General features: G+C 38.6%; 1 protein-coding gene across 1 annotated transcript in view; it reads left to right on the top strand.

Annotated features, from left to right (window-relative positions):
- Window positions 1-14,916, top strand: part of eps8a (epidermal growth factor receptor pathway substrate 8a) — a 58,058-nt gene that overhangs the window by 26,132 nt on the left and 17,010 nt on the right. Inside the window, exons 3-10 of the mRNA XM_041780539.1 lie at window positions 5,355-5,422; window positions 10,420-10,487; window positions 10,631-10,792; window positions 10,934-11,083; window positions 12,391-12,473; window positions 12,564-12,700; window positions 12,888-12,961; window positions 13,300-13,426. Coding sequence (XP_041636473.1) covers window positions 5,355-5,422; window positions 10,420-10,487; window positions 10,631-10,792; window positions 10,934-11,083; window positions 12,391-12,473; window positions 12,564-12,700; window positions 12,888-12,961; window positions 13,300-13,426 — 869 coding nt within the window. The remainder of the gene's footprint in view (window positions 1-5,354; window positions 5,423-10,419; window positions 10,488-10,630; window positions 10,793-10,933; window positions 11,084-12,390; window positions 12,474-12,563; window positions 12,701-12,887; window positions 12,962-13,299; window positions 13,427-14,916) is intronic.

The raw sequence follows: 14,916 nt of genomic DNA, 5'->3' as shown, positions 1-14,916 counted from the left end.
AAATTGTTCAGCCCTATTACTTTCAGGTAGTTGACTACTTTAGAAACCGGAACGCTCAGACTCAAAATTAAAACTTCTCTAATTGAGTTAGATCATTGGTTCCCTACCTGGGGTCTTGTACATGTAAAGGGGCTCCAAGGAAAACTGGTTGGGAAACACTGGGTTATATATTGTGTTAATATTGAATTGAACCAAGTTCAGAACTTAAAACTTCTTATTTTCCATTAAGAAAGATGAGTTTAGATTCAGTGAGAATGTGCAAAACATCTCTTTGACATTTGTGAGGTTTTATTTTTGTGTTTACTTTAAATTAGGTCATTTTTAAATATGAATCTCAGTAGAATCTGCACTGCTTTCCTACTGAGAATATTTCACGTCAGACATAGACAAATACACTGTATGGACAAAAGTATTCAGCTGCCTGACCATTCTACCAACAGGGACTCTCATGACATTGTATTCAAATGCATTTACTTTAATATGGAGCTGGCCCCCTCTTGAAGCTGTAACAGCCTCCACTCTTCACGGAAGGCTTTTCACAAGATTTTTGAGTGTTTTGTTGGAATTTGTGACCATTCACTCAGTAGAGCATTTATGAGATCAGGAACTGATGTTGAATGAGAAGGCCTGACCTGTTTCTGTCCACTGTCCTCAGCTGTCAATAAAAAAGGCATAAAAAGTAAAAAAAATATAGAAAAGACAAAAAAAGATAAAAAATCTGTTTCATTTTGTTTTTGCAGTACTGTCTTTCTAAGAAAACTTTATATTAATCTTTAATGAGAACTGTAGTATCAGACACTTCCTGTCAGCGCTGGCAGGTTTTTGTGTACAGTCATTTTAAACACCTGAAGGCTCACAGGGTTGAGAGCAGCTTAATCTCAATTAAAACATTAATTATAAATGAGAAAGTGCAGCAGGTGTTTCAGAGTTCTCTACACTTAAAAATCATTCAAATTCAAGTTTAAAAAGATGGCACAGGGTTCCTGTTGGATGCTGAACAGCACGCTGTGTGTGTGCAGAGTTGCAGTGTGACAGTGAAACCTGAGCTCCGCCTCTCTCAGCACCATTGATCCTCTTATTTAATCGGCCGTGCTAATTTCACAGAGCTAACGAGGCTGCAGGCGGCACACAACGAGGTCACTGAACCAGAGCACAGAGAGCAGGGCTCTCTTACTAGGGGCTCTATACATAAAAAAAATGGATAGGTACAAATAAAGAGCAGGTTCCTGAAAACAGATACACAGACAAGTTTAAATTTAAACACAAGGACAGAAAATTATCCACCAGAAAGGACAGGGTCCCTGCTCTCTGAGGCTGGAAAATACACACCTGTAGTTACAGCTTCTCACCACCGACAGTGCTAAAGAGTAGAAATCTTCAACATGCCCCTTGTGTTTATTTAGATCAAAAAGTAAAATATGAATAATTCCCACTTATTGAAGGTGAATTTAGAATTTTCTGTGTTTCAGTTTACTCATAAATGATGGGCTCTAGGGTTGTCACATTATCAGAATTTCAAAAATCTATGAGTTTAGTACATTACAGGCAAGGTGCACTGATGGCCTATTGGTTAAGTCCATGTGCCCCATGTACAGGGCTGTTCTCAGGGTGGGCAGCACAGATTTAGCTCCTCTCATGTGTTTTCCCCACTTTCTCTAGCCTCATTTTCTAACCGTTCAACCTGTCAACAGTAAAGGCATAAAAGCCCCAAAACAAACCCTTAAAAAAGCAAGCACACTCCTGCTTATTGTCTAAAATGCTCAAATGTGTTGACAATCTCCAGCTCCACCCTCTTGTTCAAACTTTGCCAGCCACTTAGACAGTGCGTTCTCACCTGCAGTTTCAATATGACTGAAGTTCTTTAGTTTCAGCACTTACTCATACTATCAATCATTACAGTACCGGAGATTTTATCCTTTAAAGCCTAAAAGTATCTGAGTCATAGTGGTAAATCTTGACAGACTTGTCATTTTTATTTCACTACATTCATCTGGCAGCTTTAGTTATTTTACACTAATGTTTTTTCTGTTCACTTTCTTGCTCAGATAAAGAATTTTTGTTATTCATTTTATGAATCTTTCAGTATCTCTAATGAATAGAGATTAGGGGTTAGAGTTCTATGTTTCTAGTGGCAGTGTAATGGTCATAGTTGGGTTTTTACCTTAGTTTTTGTCCAGCTTTTGTGTGTTTATGCAAACACAGGAAGGGATGTGGAGACAAGGCTTAAACACATTTAATGCACCATTGAAGCCTGGCTGCTGTACTACCATATATTCACACAGAGCCTTTAAAATGTATGAGCTTCTGAAATGTCTTCAACTCTCTCTGCTTTCACATCCAGAGGCTTTTTAAAAACAGCTCAAAGAAGTTGAGGAGAGTGAGAAGAAGCTGTTGTTTTGCTTCTGTGTCGAATGTTCTTTCTTGGTGTGTTGGGTTGTACCTACTTCTCCTTTCTCTGTTTTTTACAAGCAGTTTGCAAACAGTTATGAGCACTGCCTACACCTCGACTGGGGTTTGGGTACCATGTAGAGTATGTTTACCTTTTCAACAGTTGGATGTATTTGTCGTGTGGCGGTGTGAAGCAAACTATGATGTCAGAAAATTATTTTATACCTACCATCAAGTCGAACAGATGAAAAAGACCATCCTGATTGTTAGACCGGAGTCCTAAAGCAGTTTTATTTGATGGTGTGGGGTGTATCAGTGCTAAGGGCATGGGTAACTTGCACACACAGTACTGTGCAGAAGTTTTGGGCATGTTTGGGCCAAAAATTGAGGCGGAATTAAGGCGTAGCTTGGTGAGTAAGCAGCCTGAGAGCACCGCTGAACGAAGAGGAGGTTGACACAACACTGGTCTTTTTTCTAGATGTCCTTGCCTACTACCAGGGGCATGGGAAAGTATTTTTTGAAAGAATAAGGGAGTCCACACTTTTATGATAGAGTGTGAGGTAAATGTGGCGAGTAAACACGTCCTAGGGTACTGTACCGGCGGGTGGTAGAGTTGCCACGAGCCCAGGGTTATACAATGAATACTCCAAGGCAGTGTTAATTTTGACGTCTATTTTTAATCTTAGTCTTTGTCTTTTGATTTCATGTCTTTTCATTTAGTCGAACTTTAGTCATTTCTACCCTTTTTAATTTTAGTCTAGTTTTAGTCGACGAAAACACAAAAACATTTTAGACTGGTTTGAGTCCATAAAAATTCCTCAAATTTTAGTCTTTACTTTTAGTCCAAGCATTTATTTTCTTGCCTAAATCTGGTACCAAGTCATGGTAGTGTGTTCTCTGCACTCTGCTAAACCTGGGGTCCCTGCTTTCTACAGCTGAGAGGTAGAATAGATGCAGATGCTTTGTATTTTGACAGATTTGCTTAGAGTGGAGAGATATCACGGATTTTTAATGCCCAACGAAAACTAAATTACATTTTAGTCTAGTTTTAATCACAGATCTATTTTTGTTAGTCTTAGTCTAGTTTTTGTCATGGAAAAAAGGCTGGCTTAGTCATGGTTTTTGTCAACGAAATTAACACTGCTCCCAGGGCCTGAAAACAACCGGTGGTCTCCAGGCATATTACCAGGGGCGAAAAATGCCATCGAGCTTGACCTTAGCTGTCCAGTGGCACATTTGTTGACATCTGTTTAGCTTGACCCTGGCTGCCCCCTAACTCCATCTCCTGCGAGGGCTTGTGGCACATCCACCCAGTGATGCAGGGCCTTTAGCACCTCACATGCCTTTAACATATGCACATGACTGCATGCAAATGATTCATCAATACTGAGTGGTACATACAGGTTTTGGAGTGACATATGCTTCCATCTATACAACGTCCCTGATTTTTCAGACGATTCTGAGCCATATTGTTCATGAGTTACAACAGCATGGCTTCACAGTAAGAGTGCAGAGCATTAGCCTGGCCTATGTGTGACCCAGAACTGTCTCCCATTGGCATTTTATAAAGTACAAGATATGACTACAGAATCTTTGTACTTCTGAGCAGCTCTAGAGGTAAAACAAGCAAAAACAGAAACAGTTCTTCACTTCGGTAATGAGCGTCTTCAGTCTCCACAGGCTCAGAGAGTGTTGTATCAGCAAACAAGCTTCTGTCCAAGCTTTTTTGGAATGTGTCTGTACTCGTGTATACTTCCATAAAAAGCAATGAAATGTATCACTTTGAGCATGAAATATCTTATTCTTGGACCAGATAAAGACACATTGTTGAGATAAACCAGCCTAGTTAAGATTTACATAAATATACAACATTTTTTCCTGATGTAACCCTCTCCATTTCTTCCTCTGCTGTCTGAGAAAACCCTGAGTGTTGGTGTTTCGGTGTATTGACAGTCAGATCTGAGCCGTAGTCACCCTGCTGTTGTCTCCATCGTAAGCTGGAATCACTCGTGTTAATTATTGATCCGTCAGAATAAGGTGTGAATGTGTGAAAATATCCAGTTTCAGAGTGACACTCGATCACAGCAAACGGCGTGTTCGCCGCCTGTCGTCACTCCACGACATGTTCACACAAACATCACAGCTACAGCTCGAAATGTTCTCCCAGTGACTCATGACCGACCTCTGATTGGTCAGCTCACAACGACAGGAGATAGATTTTTATTTTTAGTTTATTAAGGGGCACTTTTGGGCTTCCTTTTTACTTTATTTAGGGGCACCTTCGGGCTTCCATACACAGGATAAACATAAACAGCTGATAGGACTTCTGAAATAAACATCCCAACAAATTAAAATGTTTATTAATGTTGTTGTTTTTGTCCATGTATTTCGTTTATTGTTAGTGATGTGCAGATGAAAAGTGACATGTTGACTTTTCTAAAAAAAAAAAAAAAAAAAAAAAGTACAGGTAATGCAGTTAAAAGTTGTAAAACACCTGTATAAATACTGAAACATCTCTACCTCCCCCCTCTCTTCCCTGTCCTCCAACTGAGTGTGCTGAGCTCCTCACAGTGTGAACCCCTGGTGTAAAGCATCAGTGCTGTTGCCATGGTTACATGCACTCTAACATGTTTGAGGTGTTAGCCAATCAGAGAGCAGATCACAGCAGAAACATGGATCAGAACGAGAGTTTCCAGTGTTAAAGTTGATATTAAAATAATACTTATGACATACTGACTCTCTCTCTCTCTCTTTCTCTCTCTCCCTCTCCCTCTCTCTCTCTCCCTCTTTCTCTCTCTCTCTCTCTCTCTCTTTCTCTCTCTCTCTCCCCCCTCTCTCTCTCTCTCTCTCTCTCTCCCTCTCCCTCTCCCTCTCTCTCTCTCCCTCTCCCTCTTTCTCTCTCTCCCTCTCTCCCTCTCCCTCTCTCTCTCTCTCTCTCTCTCTCTCTCTCTCTCTCTCTCTCTCAGTGGCCATGGCTCTCACTCCCCTGAGCCCCCCAACTACAAAGCCAAGTCCAGTGCCAAAGCTCTGTACGGTGAGTCAAACCACAATCTGTTCATGCTTTTTTTGAAGATGCTTCCTTCTATGTTGCATTCAGACTTGACAAAGTATCTCACATATTCATGCAAGTCTAAAACCTCGGCTCAAGAAAGAAATTCCCATCCTGAAAGGTTGTCAGCACTGAGATTCTCATGACTTCCTTTCGTTGTCAAATCAAACTCTGTTTGAAGAACCAATATTTTATAGTTGTTTACTTCTCATCTTGTAGACAGACCAGACGAATCCTGAAATCAAATTTTCCAATTTGGAGTCATGATGTAGTTATTAAATTATCTGTTCAGCTTGTTTGCTGTAATAGAACCCCAGTCAAATCTTTGTGTTTTGGGTTTATGGTGCTACATTAAGGTTGTCAAAATGTCCTGTTTCAGTTTTTCTGATGCAATGTTTTGAGACGATAAAATTGTCTTTGTTTTTATGATCCATAATGCCAAACTTTAAAAAACTACATCTGTATCATAAGACAGATGAGCAGGAGAGGAAGAAACACATCTTCAAAATTCTACAAATACATTCACAACCATTATGTTAATTTGATAAAATGATTAATTCTAAATCATAAACAACACAATATTAGATTAAACTGGGGATGAAAGATTTGAAGGAAATATCTGATTGTGATTTTGGCTCATATAGCAAATTTAATGTCCATTGCTCTCCTGAAGGGATGATAATTTTTTATGTTGATCTCATTTTGATTAAGAAAATCATATACACAAACAGGAATAGTAGGATTTTACTAAACTATTCTGAAAAAACACACTTGTATATATGCATAATGTGTACAGCATGAAATTTCTGCTGGAAAAAAATTTCATCAAAATGGTATTTTGACTCATTTAAGGTTTAAAAAAATATTGCATTGTCAGGCCACAACCTTAGAGTGATATCTGGCAACTCCACAATGCATCTGGTACAGTAACAAGGCCATCTGATGTAAGATTTCAACATAAAAGCCTTCTCAAATGTGCCATAATCATTGTGCAACTGCCTAACTTTAAATTGAAATAATTAAGAAATAAATGCCTAAATTTATATTTAAAATAATGAAAAAACCCCCTGATACCATAGACTCATTCCACTTTAGAGGGATACTGGGCAACACCACAATGCATCTGGTGCCGTAACAAGGCAGTCTGATGTAAGATTTCAACATAAAAGTCTTCTCAAATATGCCATATCCACTGTGCAACCTCATTTGTGATTAATTGCCACAAGATGTACATTCCTGTGGGCCGAAAATAGAGAACCTGTGGTACACCCCAACTTAATCAACAAGGTGAACAGATACCACATCTCTGTAGAGGATTTACTGTTGTAAGGTGTCACTTTGCCAGATTTTTAAACTAGTTTTACTGAGCAACATTGATACCTGTTTTGATGCCACAGTAACAGAAATAGAAGTCCTACACTGGCTATATCAGGTAATTTCTGTTTTTTATTAGATCAGAAATTGCATGCACAGTCCTGCACTTATATTGCAAAACTGAGGAATGGGAGATAAAGTTTGTTAGGATTCCTGTAGCAGTTATCATGGCCTTGTAAATATGATATAAAATGTAAATTCCTGTGGGCCGTGAATAGAGCCCTGTTGTACACCTTAACTCCTTTAACAAGATATAAAAATGCCACACCACCTAAAATACATTTACAGAAATGTTATCAATTTCACAAGTGTCATGTTTTAAAGTAGGATTGTTAAGGTATCATTTTTAAGTTTTTGTTCAAAACTAGCAATGAAATGGAAGTCCTGCACAAGCAAAAATCTGGTTTTAGGATTTCTTGTTATTAATAATGAAAAATTGTGGGCAGACTTGTACATACTGTCTAAGTTGCACAACAATAATTGGTAATACTTCTGCTATAAAAGGATAAATATGAATAAGGTAAAAACAGCTTGTTCTCTGGCATTTTATCAAAAGTATTCATCGCAACAGTTCTAGAGACTCTGATGTGTGTTACATGACATGAAACATTGTTCATCAGTAACAAGATTCACACTCCTGATTGGCCGCTCTGTCATCCTCCCTGACCAGTCAGAGACTCTCTGTGGTGTGATTCTGTTCCTGCTGATGGATGCAGAGATGTTAGGAGGTCCATCTGTGAGAGGAAAGAGCGGACACTTTTCTGATCTTGTTTTTATCGTATTTAATGTTTTTCATCCACATGAACAGGATCAGAGGAAATGTATTTCCTGCGCTCATCTTCCAAACAAAAAAAGAAAAGTCAAAGTGAGACGAGTGGATTCTGAGTGTTTTTGAGTTTTCTTTTCATACTCTGGCTCTTATTTTTGTAGCTATGTTGTGCCACTGAACATCACTACTCTGACAACACTTGACACTGACAACATTGAGCCTTTTTGTTCAGTATTTCTTCTGTGGTTTGGCACTTATTCTACTCTAAAAAGATGACTTCTGATACAAACAGCCATATTATTATATTATATTTTAAACTGGATTTTGAAACACTTTTTGTGATTATATTATTAGAAAATCTGCAAAAATAAGAGCCTTGTTATAATAATGCTGCTCTCTTTATCTTTTAAGGTTGGACCTACATTGGGGACTGAAACATTATCTTGTTTAATCAGCCTCATCTGAATCCCGATTCTACTCGTGCATTAAAAACATACTGCTGCTAAACATTAAGAGGCTGTCTGATGGAATATTTTGGTCTTAAAGTCCCATTGTGGTCCAACATGTGGTTTGAGTGCTGTTTTTGTATACCATTCTGGCTAATATAACTTCATAACCATCTGATATTTTGAGCTTTTTTCTATTTAACTGGTTAATTTGATGATTTTTGGAGGTTGCACTCTGATGAACAGAATCACATCGTCTGCAAAGAAGAAATTCTGAGACTCCCAAAATGAAAGAGAGAGTTCCACATCCCATAGAAAACACAGAATATGACAAGATATCTTTCGGATAGCAGCAGATATTTCTGTTAAGTGTAGTATTAGTTTATCCTGTGGGTGTTTTTTTAGAAAGCTGATGTTCAGATTAAAGCAACAGGTTCATTCATTCACATCAACCTGTGATTCTTCACATTCATGATTTTAAACCAAAGAGTAACGGATGGCTCTGGTCACGTAGGTCACTTTAATGTCTCCTTGGACAAATGGAGTCACAGATTCTTTACACACAGTTTCAGTAAGTTTAGAAAATCCTGTTTGTGTCAAGCTTTTACCCCAAAACCACCTCAACCTCCACCTTACCCTCCACAGGCTCCCCTGACTGACCAACTACCATCCAAACTCCCAGATGTCTCATTTTAAAGAGTCACTAAACCCTGGCTGAGGTGCATCTACCCTGGAAATTCAAAGTTCTCATGTAGCTTACCTTAAATGCCAGATAGACCATTTCGTATATCCACCACATGGATATATTTCACATTCATATGGGAAACCTCCTGTACAAAACGTGGGAAGGGTAGGAATTTAAGATAAATTTCAGAAGGTGATTGGACGAACGTTCTGTCACATTCATTACGGGCCAATCAGAGTTAGTAGTAGGCATGCTCAGCTTCAGTAGTAACCTGAACCACTGTGCTGTATTTTATGAATAGTGGAGCTTGTTGGTGGATAAAACTCATTTCGAGTCTGGTCCCGAGAAGTGCAAAAACATCTTTTCCACCAAGAGAAGCTTTAAGTATGGCTCTTTGCGCTTGTTTTAATAAAGGCATGTGGCCACTGGCTTCAGTACAAATAAACCCTGCTATTAGCTAGCGCCTCGTTCTGCTCAGATGATGCCAATTGGTCTGGTCTGTTCTCAGACCTGGCACATTTGTGGATGCTGGCCAAGTCCTCTGCTTTACAAGCTTATCAGCATCATTCAGTCCATGCTGCTTTTGTGGATTTGATTATTAGCCATACTGCAGTAGCCAAAGGTAGTCACAAGCCACCTTGAACAATGGTATATGGTCCTGTATAGGACACAAGTTTGTATTTTTTCAGTCTTCTTTTTAGAGAAATATGGTTTATCCATGATCTCAGGGAAAAGAACATCACTACCCACAATCCTAGACTACCACAGCAATGTCTCTGATTGGTGGAGTTCTCTATTACCGTCGCACTTCAGCCTTTGGTTGCTAGCACTAAAGTTCATGGGTTTTTTTAAATTCTATGGCAGATCTGAATGGGAAAATTTATTTCCAATACCAGTGTCTATAAAAATGTGGATGGTCACTGTTGAGCTAGTAGCTGGCACAACGTATGTCACTTTCCTCCATATTGGCCAGTTGAAAAATGTGACTGCAGTAGCTAGGTTTCAACCTGTAGAGGGCAGTCACTGTGCTTATTTGTAACTAAATATGTAGTTTTTATACACTTTGTGTTCAAATGTGAAAATCTGGAGCCAAATTGATTAATAGAACTACTTAACAGAATCATCTTGGGGTTTAGTTACTCTTTAAGTTCATCTGAAACACAAAATGAGACATTTCTTAAATCGTCTAGATCAGCTTTGTGAAAAAATTGAATCAAAAGCAAATTTCTATCGTCTGACCTTTATAAACAAGTGAGTGTTATGTTTACGGTTGGACTTTAGAATAAAGGATTTGTGGAAAATGGAATTAGAGTTTAAACTATATTTTCGTTAAACTTTAATTCATCTTTTCCATGGTAAGAGTGTGGTTTGTATTCTTACCCTCTGAATTTCCACTTCTCTCCATGTGAAATGAACATTTCTGATTTTTTGTCCAGCCACGAAGTTTTTATTCCATTTTCATGATATTATTTCACTGAATATCCAAAAAATCCAAACAGTTTGCATGTTTTTCACTTAGTGTTCATTAAAATGATCTTTTTACAAACCTTAGGTAGTACAATTTATGATTTAATCGGAAAGAAAAAAAATCCTGTGAGGTGTGTTTTGATAAAAAACGTAGTGAAATCTTCCTGGTTGGACCAAATGAACGATTATTGATTTTGTCCAGTTTGTAAAGCTAATTCTTCTGTTCTTCTGTTCCTATCAGAAAAAAGAAAGCAGTTCACCAAAACAAGCATCAACAGCCTGACGAACACGTCACAGTATCATGTCGAGGTGAGAAACCTGTGTCAGTTAAATACAGGGTTCCCATCTCATAAAGAAATGTGTTTTATGACACAAATGTTGAACAGTTTATCATCTTGTAGTTCATTTTCTGGCCCAGCATCAACAAAAAAGTTGTTTTCTATGTTGTGTAGCACCTCACCACGTTCGTGTTGGACCGTAAAGACGGGATGATCACCGTGGACGATGGGATCAGACGCCTCCGGCTGCTTGATGCTAAAGGGAAAGTTTGGACCCAGGAGATGTTGCTGCAGGTGGAGGAGAAGGCGGTCAGCCTCATCGACCAGGAAACCAAGGTTAACATCTTCTTCTTCTTCTTCTGCCCTTAGTCTACATAATTGTCTCCTTGCTCATCTTTTTCTTTTCTAGGATAACAAAAACTCTTTAATTTAATGGATACCAAGTTAAATTGTGTTTATCTTGATCTTGTGTTTTAGAATGAGTTGGAGAATTTCCCCATCGGGACGATCCAGCACTGCCAGGCTGTGATGAACGCCTGCAGCTATGACTCCATCTTAGCTCTGGTGTGTAAAGACTCGGGCCAGACCAAACCGGACCTTCACCTGTTCCAGTGTGACGACATCAAGGTAAACCAACTCCCTATGTAAAAGCTGTTTGAAGTTTCTGAAAAAAACACAGAAATTATGAGACTTAATGTAAATTCTTGTGGGCTGAGAATGGAGCCCTGTGGTACACCATAACAGATTTAACAGTTTAAATAAGCCAAACACACCATTTTAGAGGATTTAGTAAAAAAAAAAAAATTTGACTGAAAGCCTGAAATACTGTTATGATTTTATAGCTATCACACTTCAGACCCTCCATGCGCATATGAGAACATTATGTTTTAGCTTTCTTAAAACACAGTAATACATTTTTTTATTAGAGTTGATAATTTAGATAATTTAATAGACTTTCCATAGAGGTTTTAGTAAATTGCTTGGAATGTTGGGAGAATCTACTTCAAAACTTCAAAATCATCATGAAATGCTGAGGGATGTATTTGCTAATTTTTGGTTTTTATTTTTTTATGTTTGGGGGAAATGATTGGAAAATTTCCATAATTTTCCATGGACTTTGTGGAGATTTATTATATGAATTTTATAGAATTTGATTTTAAATTTTTGGGTGGAATTTAGCTTTATTTTTTGCAAACTTGTTTGAAATTTCCATGGGAATTTTAGAATTTATTTGTGACTTTTTTCATTTTTCAAGATATCCAGAACTTTTAATGGAAAAAACTGTTTCATCATAATGACTTCATACAAGTACAGAAATACCTTTATTTTGAAATGTGCTGTACAATAGGTCTATTTTTTACATATGCAGACATTATTTTTGGTGAAAACTACTTCCTGTACAGGAAGTAGAACAGGAAGTAGACCAACCATTACAACTTATCCTAAATTAGGGGAGAAATTTAAAACTCTTTCCAAACAAAAGCATGGGTCATTGGAGAATAAGGTTGGTTTGTCATGATGTTGGAATTTTAAAGTTCAATAAGACTCTCGTAAGATTTCCCCCCAAAATACCTTCAGGTGTTTAACACAGGAATAGCTACTTTTTAAAGTGATTATTGCTGTGTCCAAAGCACCCAATAATGGTTTATTTCTATTTTTCAATCTTCAAATCTCCTACATAGTCTTATTGCAAGGGAAAAAAAACACTGGCAACATTTTCATCTGGAAACATAGCCGATGTTTTGTCTTACACAGACTGTGCAAGATTTCTTGTACTTTGTGGTGGTGTAATTTCTCATGAAATAGATGTTTTTAAATCCTCAGCACTTTTGGTTTGAAACACTCAAAGTACCAAACATTTTGAGAGCCTTCTGGCTAATGTGTATTTTTCTGTGGTTTTGGATTAAATGGAAGTAATTGTTTTTTCCTTTCAGGCGAATCTGATCCACGCTGACATAGAAAGTGCCATGAGCGATGCCAAAGGAGGCAAAGTGAAGAAACGACCAGAAGCACTAAAGTGAGAACCAATCATCTCTCACACCTGGAGATTCTGTTATCATCCTGGCAGCTGACTGGCTGATCTTCTCATTCATCTCTATGTTTACAGGATGATTTTAAAGAGTGATGGGATCATCCCCCCTCCACCCGCCGCTCCCGCCCCCGAACCTCCTGTGTCGTCCAATCAGCTGGACGTAAAGAGTCGAGCTGCCGCCTGGTCGGCCTGGACCAATGAGCAGCAAGACTGTGAGTGATGTCACATTAACAGTAGAATATAAAACAGTCTGTTTTCAGGTTTTTGGATCTTTTAACCCTATGAAGCAGATGAATTGGCCAGATTTTATGCCTTTATCAGAAGAGCAAAAGAACAGCACTAAACGCTGAAGGATGTGACTGATAATCTCTTATGTCTGACTGATTCTCCTGTCTGCAGATGAGAAGCAGAGACAGCTGTCTTTAGAGGAAGGTCCGGTGGAGATGACGGCTGCTCGAGTGGACCGAGATGTGGTGAGTTCAGTCAGAAACAGTCCTGATCCTGGATGTTTAAACTGATCAGAGAGCAGCTGGTGGAGTTTAAATCTGAGGTCACTTCAGTTCATGGGACAATAGAAACTTAAGCTGATTGAAGAATTTTATTTGGATGCAATCAGAGTCAGAAAGCTTTGAGGGAAAATCCTGTTACATAATGAAGACAGTTCAAATTTGACTGCCGTGGGAAAACCGACCTCTGATCTGTTTGTTCATGTTTAATCATTAAAGTCCGCCAATCCGTTCACTGTGATTTAAAGCGTTACTCAAACCAAGCACCTTTAAACGTGCTCCAAAACTGACCCTAATCTCTGCAGCAAATCCTCAACCACCTCCTGGACGACATCGAGTTCTTCATCACCAAACTTCAGAAGGCCTCCGAGGCATTTAAGGAGCTGAACAACAGGAAGAAGACAAAGAAGGGGAAGAAGAAAGGACCTGGAGGTGAGTTGTGATACACGTCTGACACCTGCTGACAGGAAAACTACAAATACAGGTCGTTTCCTTAAGATATTTTTCAACTTTATTTTATGTTTTTAACTGCCTGGATGAGGCTCGCCCGTGTTTTTTCTGAAAACCATTGGGGTTTGACCCGGCATAATTCAAGATCAGGTCAAGCATTTAAGAAGCAGTGACAAATAAAAACAATAACAAAACATAAAAGCAGCCAGTGGAGTCAAATTTTAAAATGAGATAAGAAATAAAAACATACTTGCCAACACTCCTGTTTTCCCCAGATTTCTCTGGTATTTTTAAGCCACCTCCAGCCTACTTCCTGATTTATTTCTCCTGAGTAATCCTCGTAATTTTCATGGCCATAATATAAATAGGCTTATTCATATGTACTGTGCAGAACTTTCCAGCATGTTTGGGGCTAAAATTGAAGCTGAACTACTTTGACATGGCGAGCAAACCAGTCTGAGGGTGCCATCGGGCGTGAAGGATTGACACAACCCCTGTAGCACTCTGAATGTCCTTGTTTGTTACTGGGGGCAAGGGAGAATTATATGATGAAAAAAATAACCAAGGCTGCACCTTAAGGGCAGAGTAAAGGGTAGATGTGGTGAGTGAGCACGGCCTAGAGCAGGGGTTCCCAAACTTTTTAGCCCTTGACCCCCCAAAAAACTGCGTCAGAGATCAGGGACCCCAATCTTCCCTTGAAGAGGATAAAGTGTACGACATTGCACAAAGCATCATGTACATGGTTTGTGGCTCATCAGGCACTGTGATGAATCCTTAGCGCCCTCCATGCATAAAACTTATGAGCATGACTATATGTCAATTCAGATGTTTTGCATGTTTTTCTAATGATACCAAAGTTGCAAGGTCTTGTATGAATCATGTCACACTTGCAATCCATAGCTATAATTACAACCTCTTTGTTCCTGCAAAATGGCATCTTAACCTGATGCATGCATGGCTGCAGCTGCACAAGCAGAAGCAGCAGAGATGAGACATGAGGCAGCAGGCTCAACAAAGTGTAAAGCCAGGACAACACTCTGGCCTTTTTGTCTGTATCCCTTCTCTGCATTATAACAACATTTATACTCAAGTATCGATAATGTATCATAAAAGCACAGTTATTATAAATCAAATAAAAAATAAAGAGAATAAGCAGAAATAGGCAGAAGGAAACGGGTAAGGTTCACACAGTCAGGATATCTGTTAATGGAAGCATCAGTAATGACCAAATGGGAGCCACTGAAATAATTTTTGCTCATACAATAAATATATTCTATTTCTGTCAAAACCATACAATCAACCCCCTTGTTTATGTTAAAAAAACTGGATAATCAAAAGTGAAGAAGAAAAATAGATTTTTTTCACAAATATAAGACTTCTGAAAGATTTAACTAAAGTCAAATTCACGTAGGAGGCGCACGCCAAACATTCAGGCTAATTTAAGACAACTTCATGACAAATAAGAGAATTAA

Source organism: Cheilinus undulatus, linkage group 23, assembly GCF_018320785.1.
Source record: "Cheilinus undulatus linkage group 23, ASM1832078v1, whole genome shotgun sequence".
NCBI lineage: Eukaryota > Metazoa > Chordata > Actinopteri > Labriformes > Labridae > Cheilinus > Cheilinus undulatus.
The sequence above is the reverse complement of the archived record's forward strand: the minus strand, read 5'-3'. Positions and strand labels throughout refer to the sequence as shown.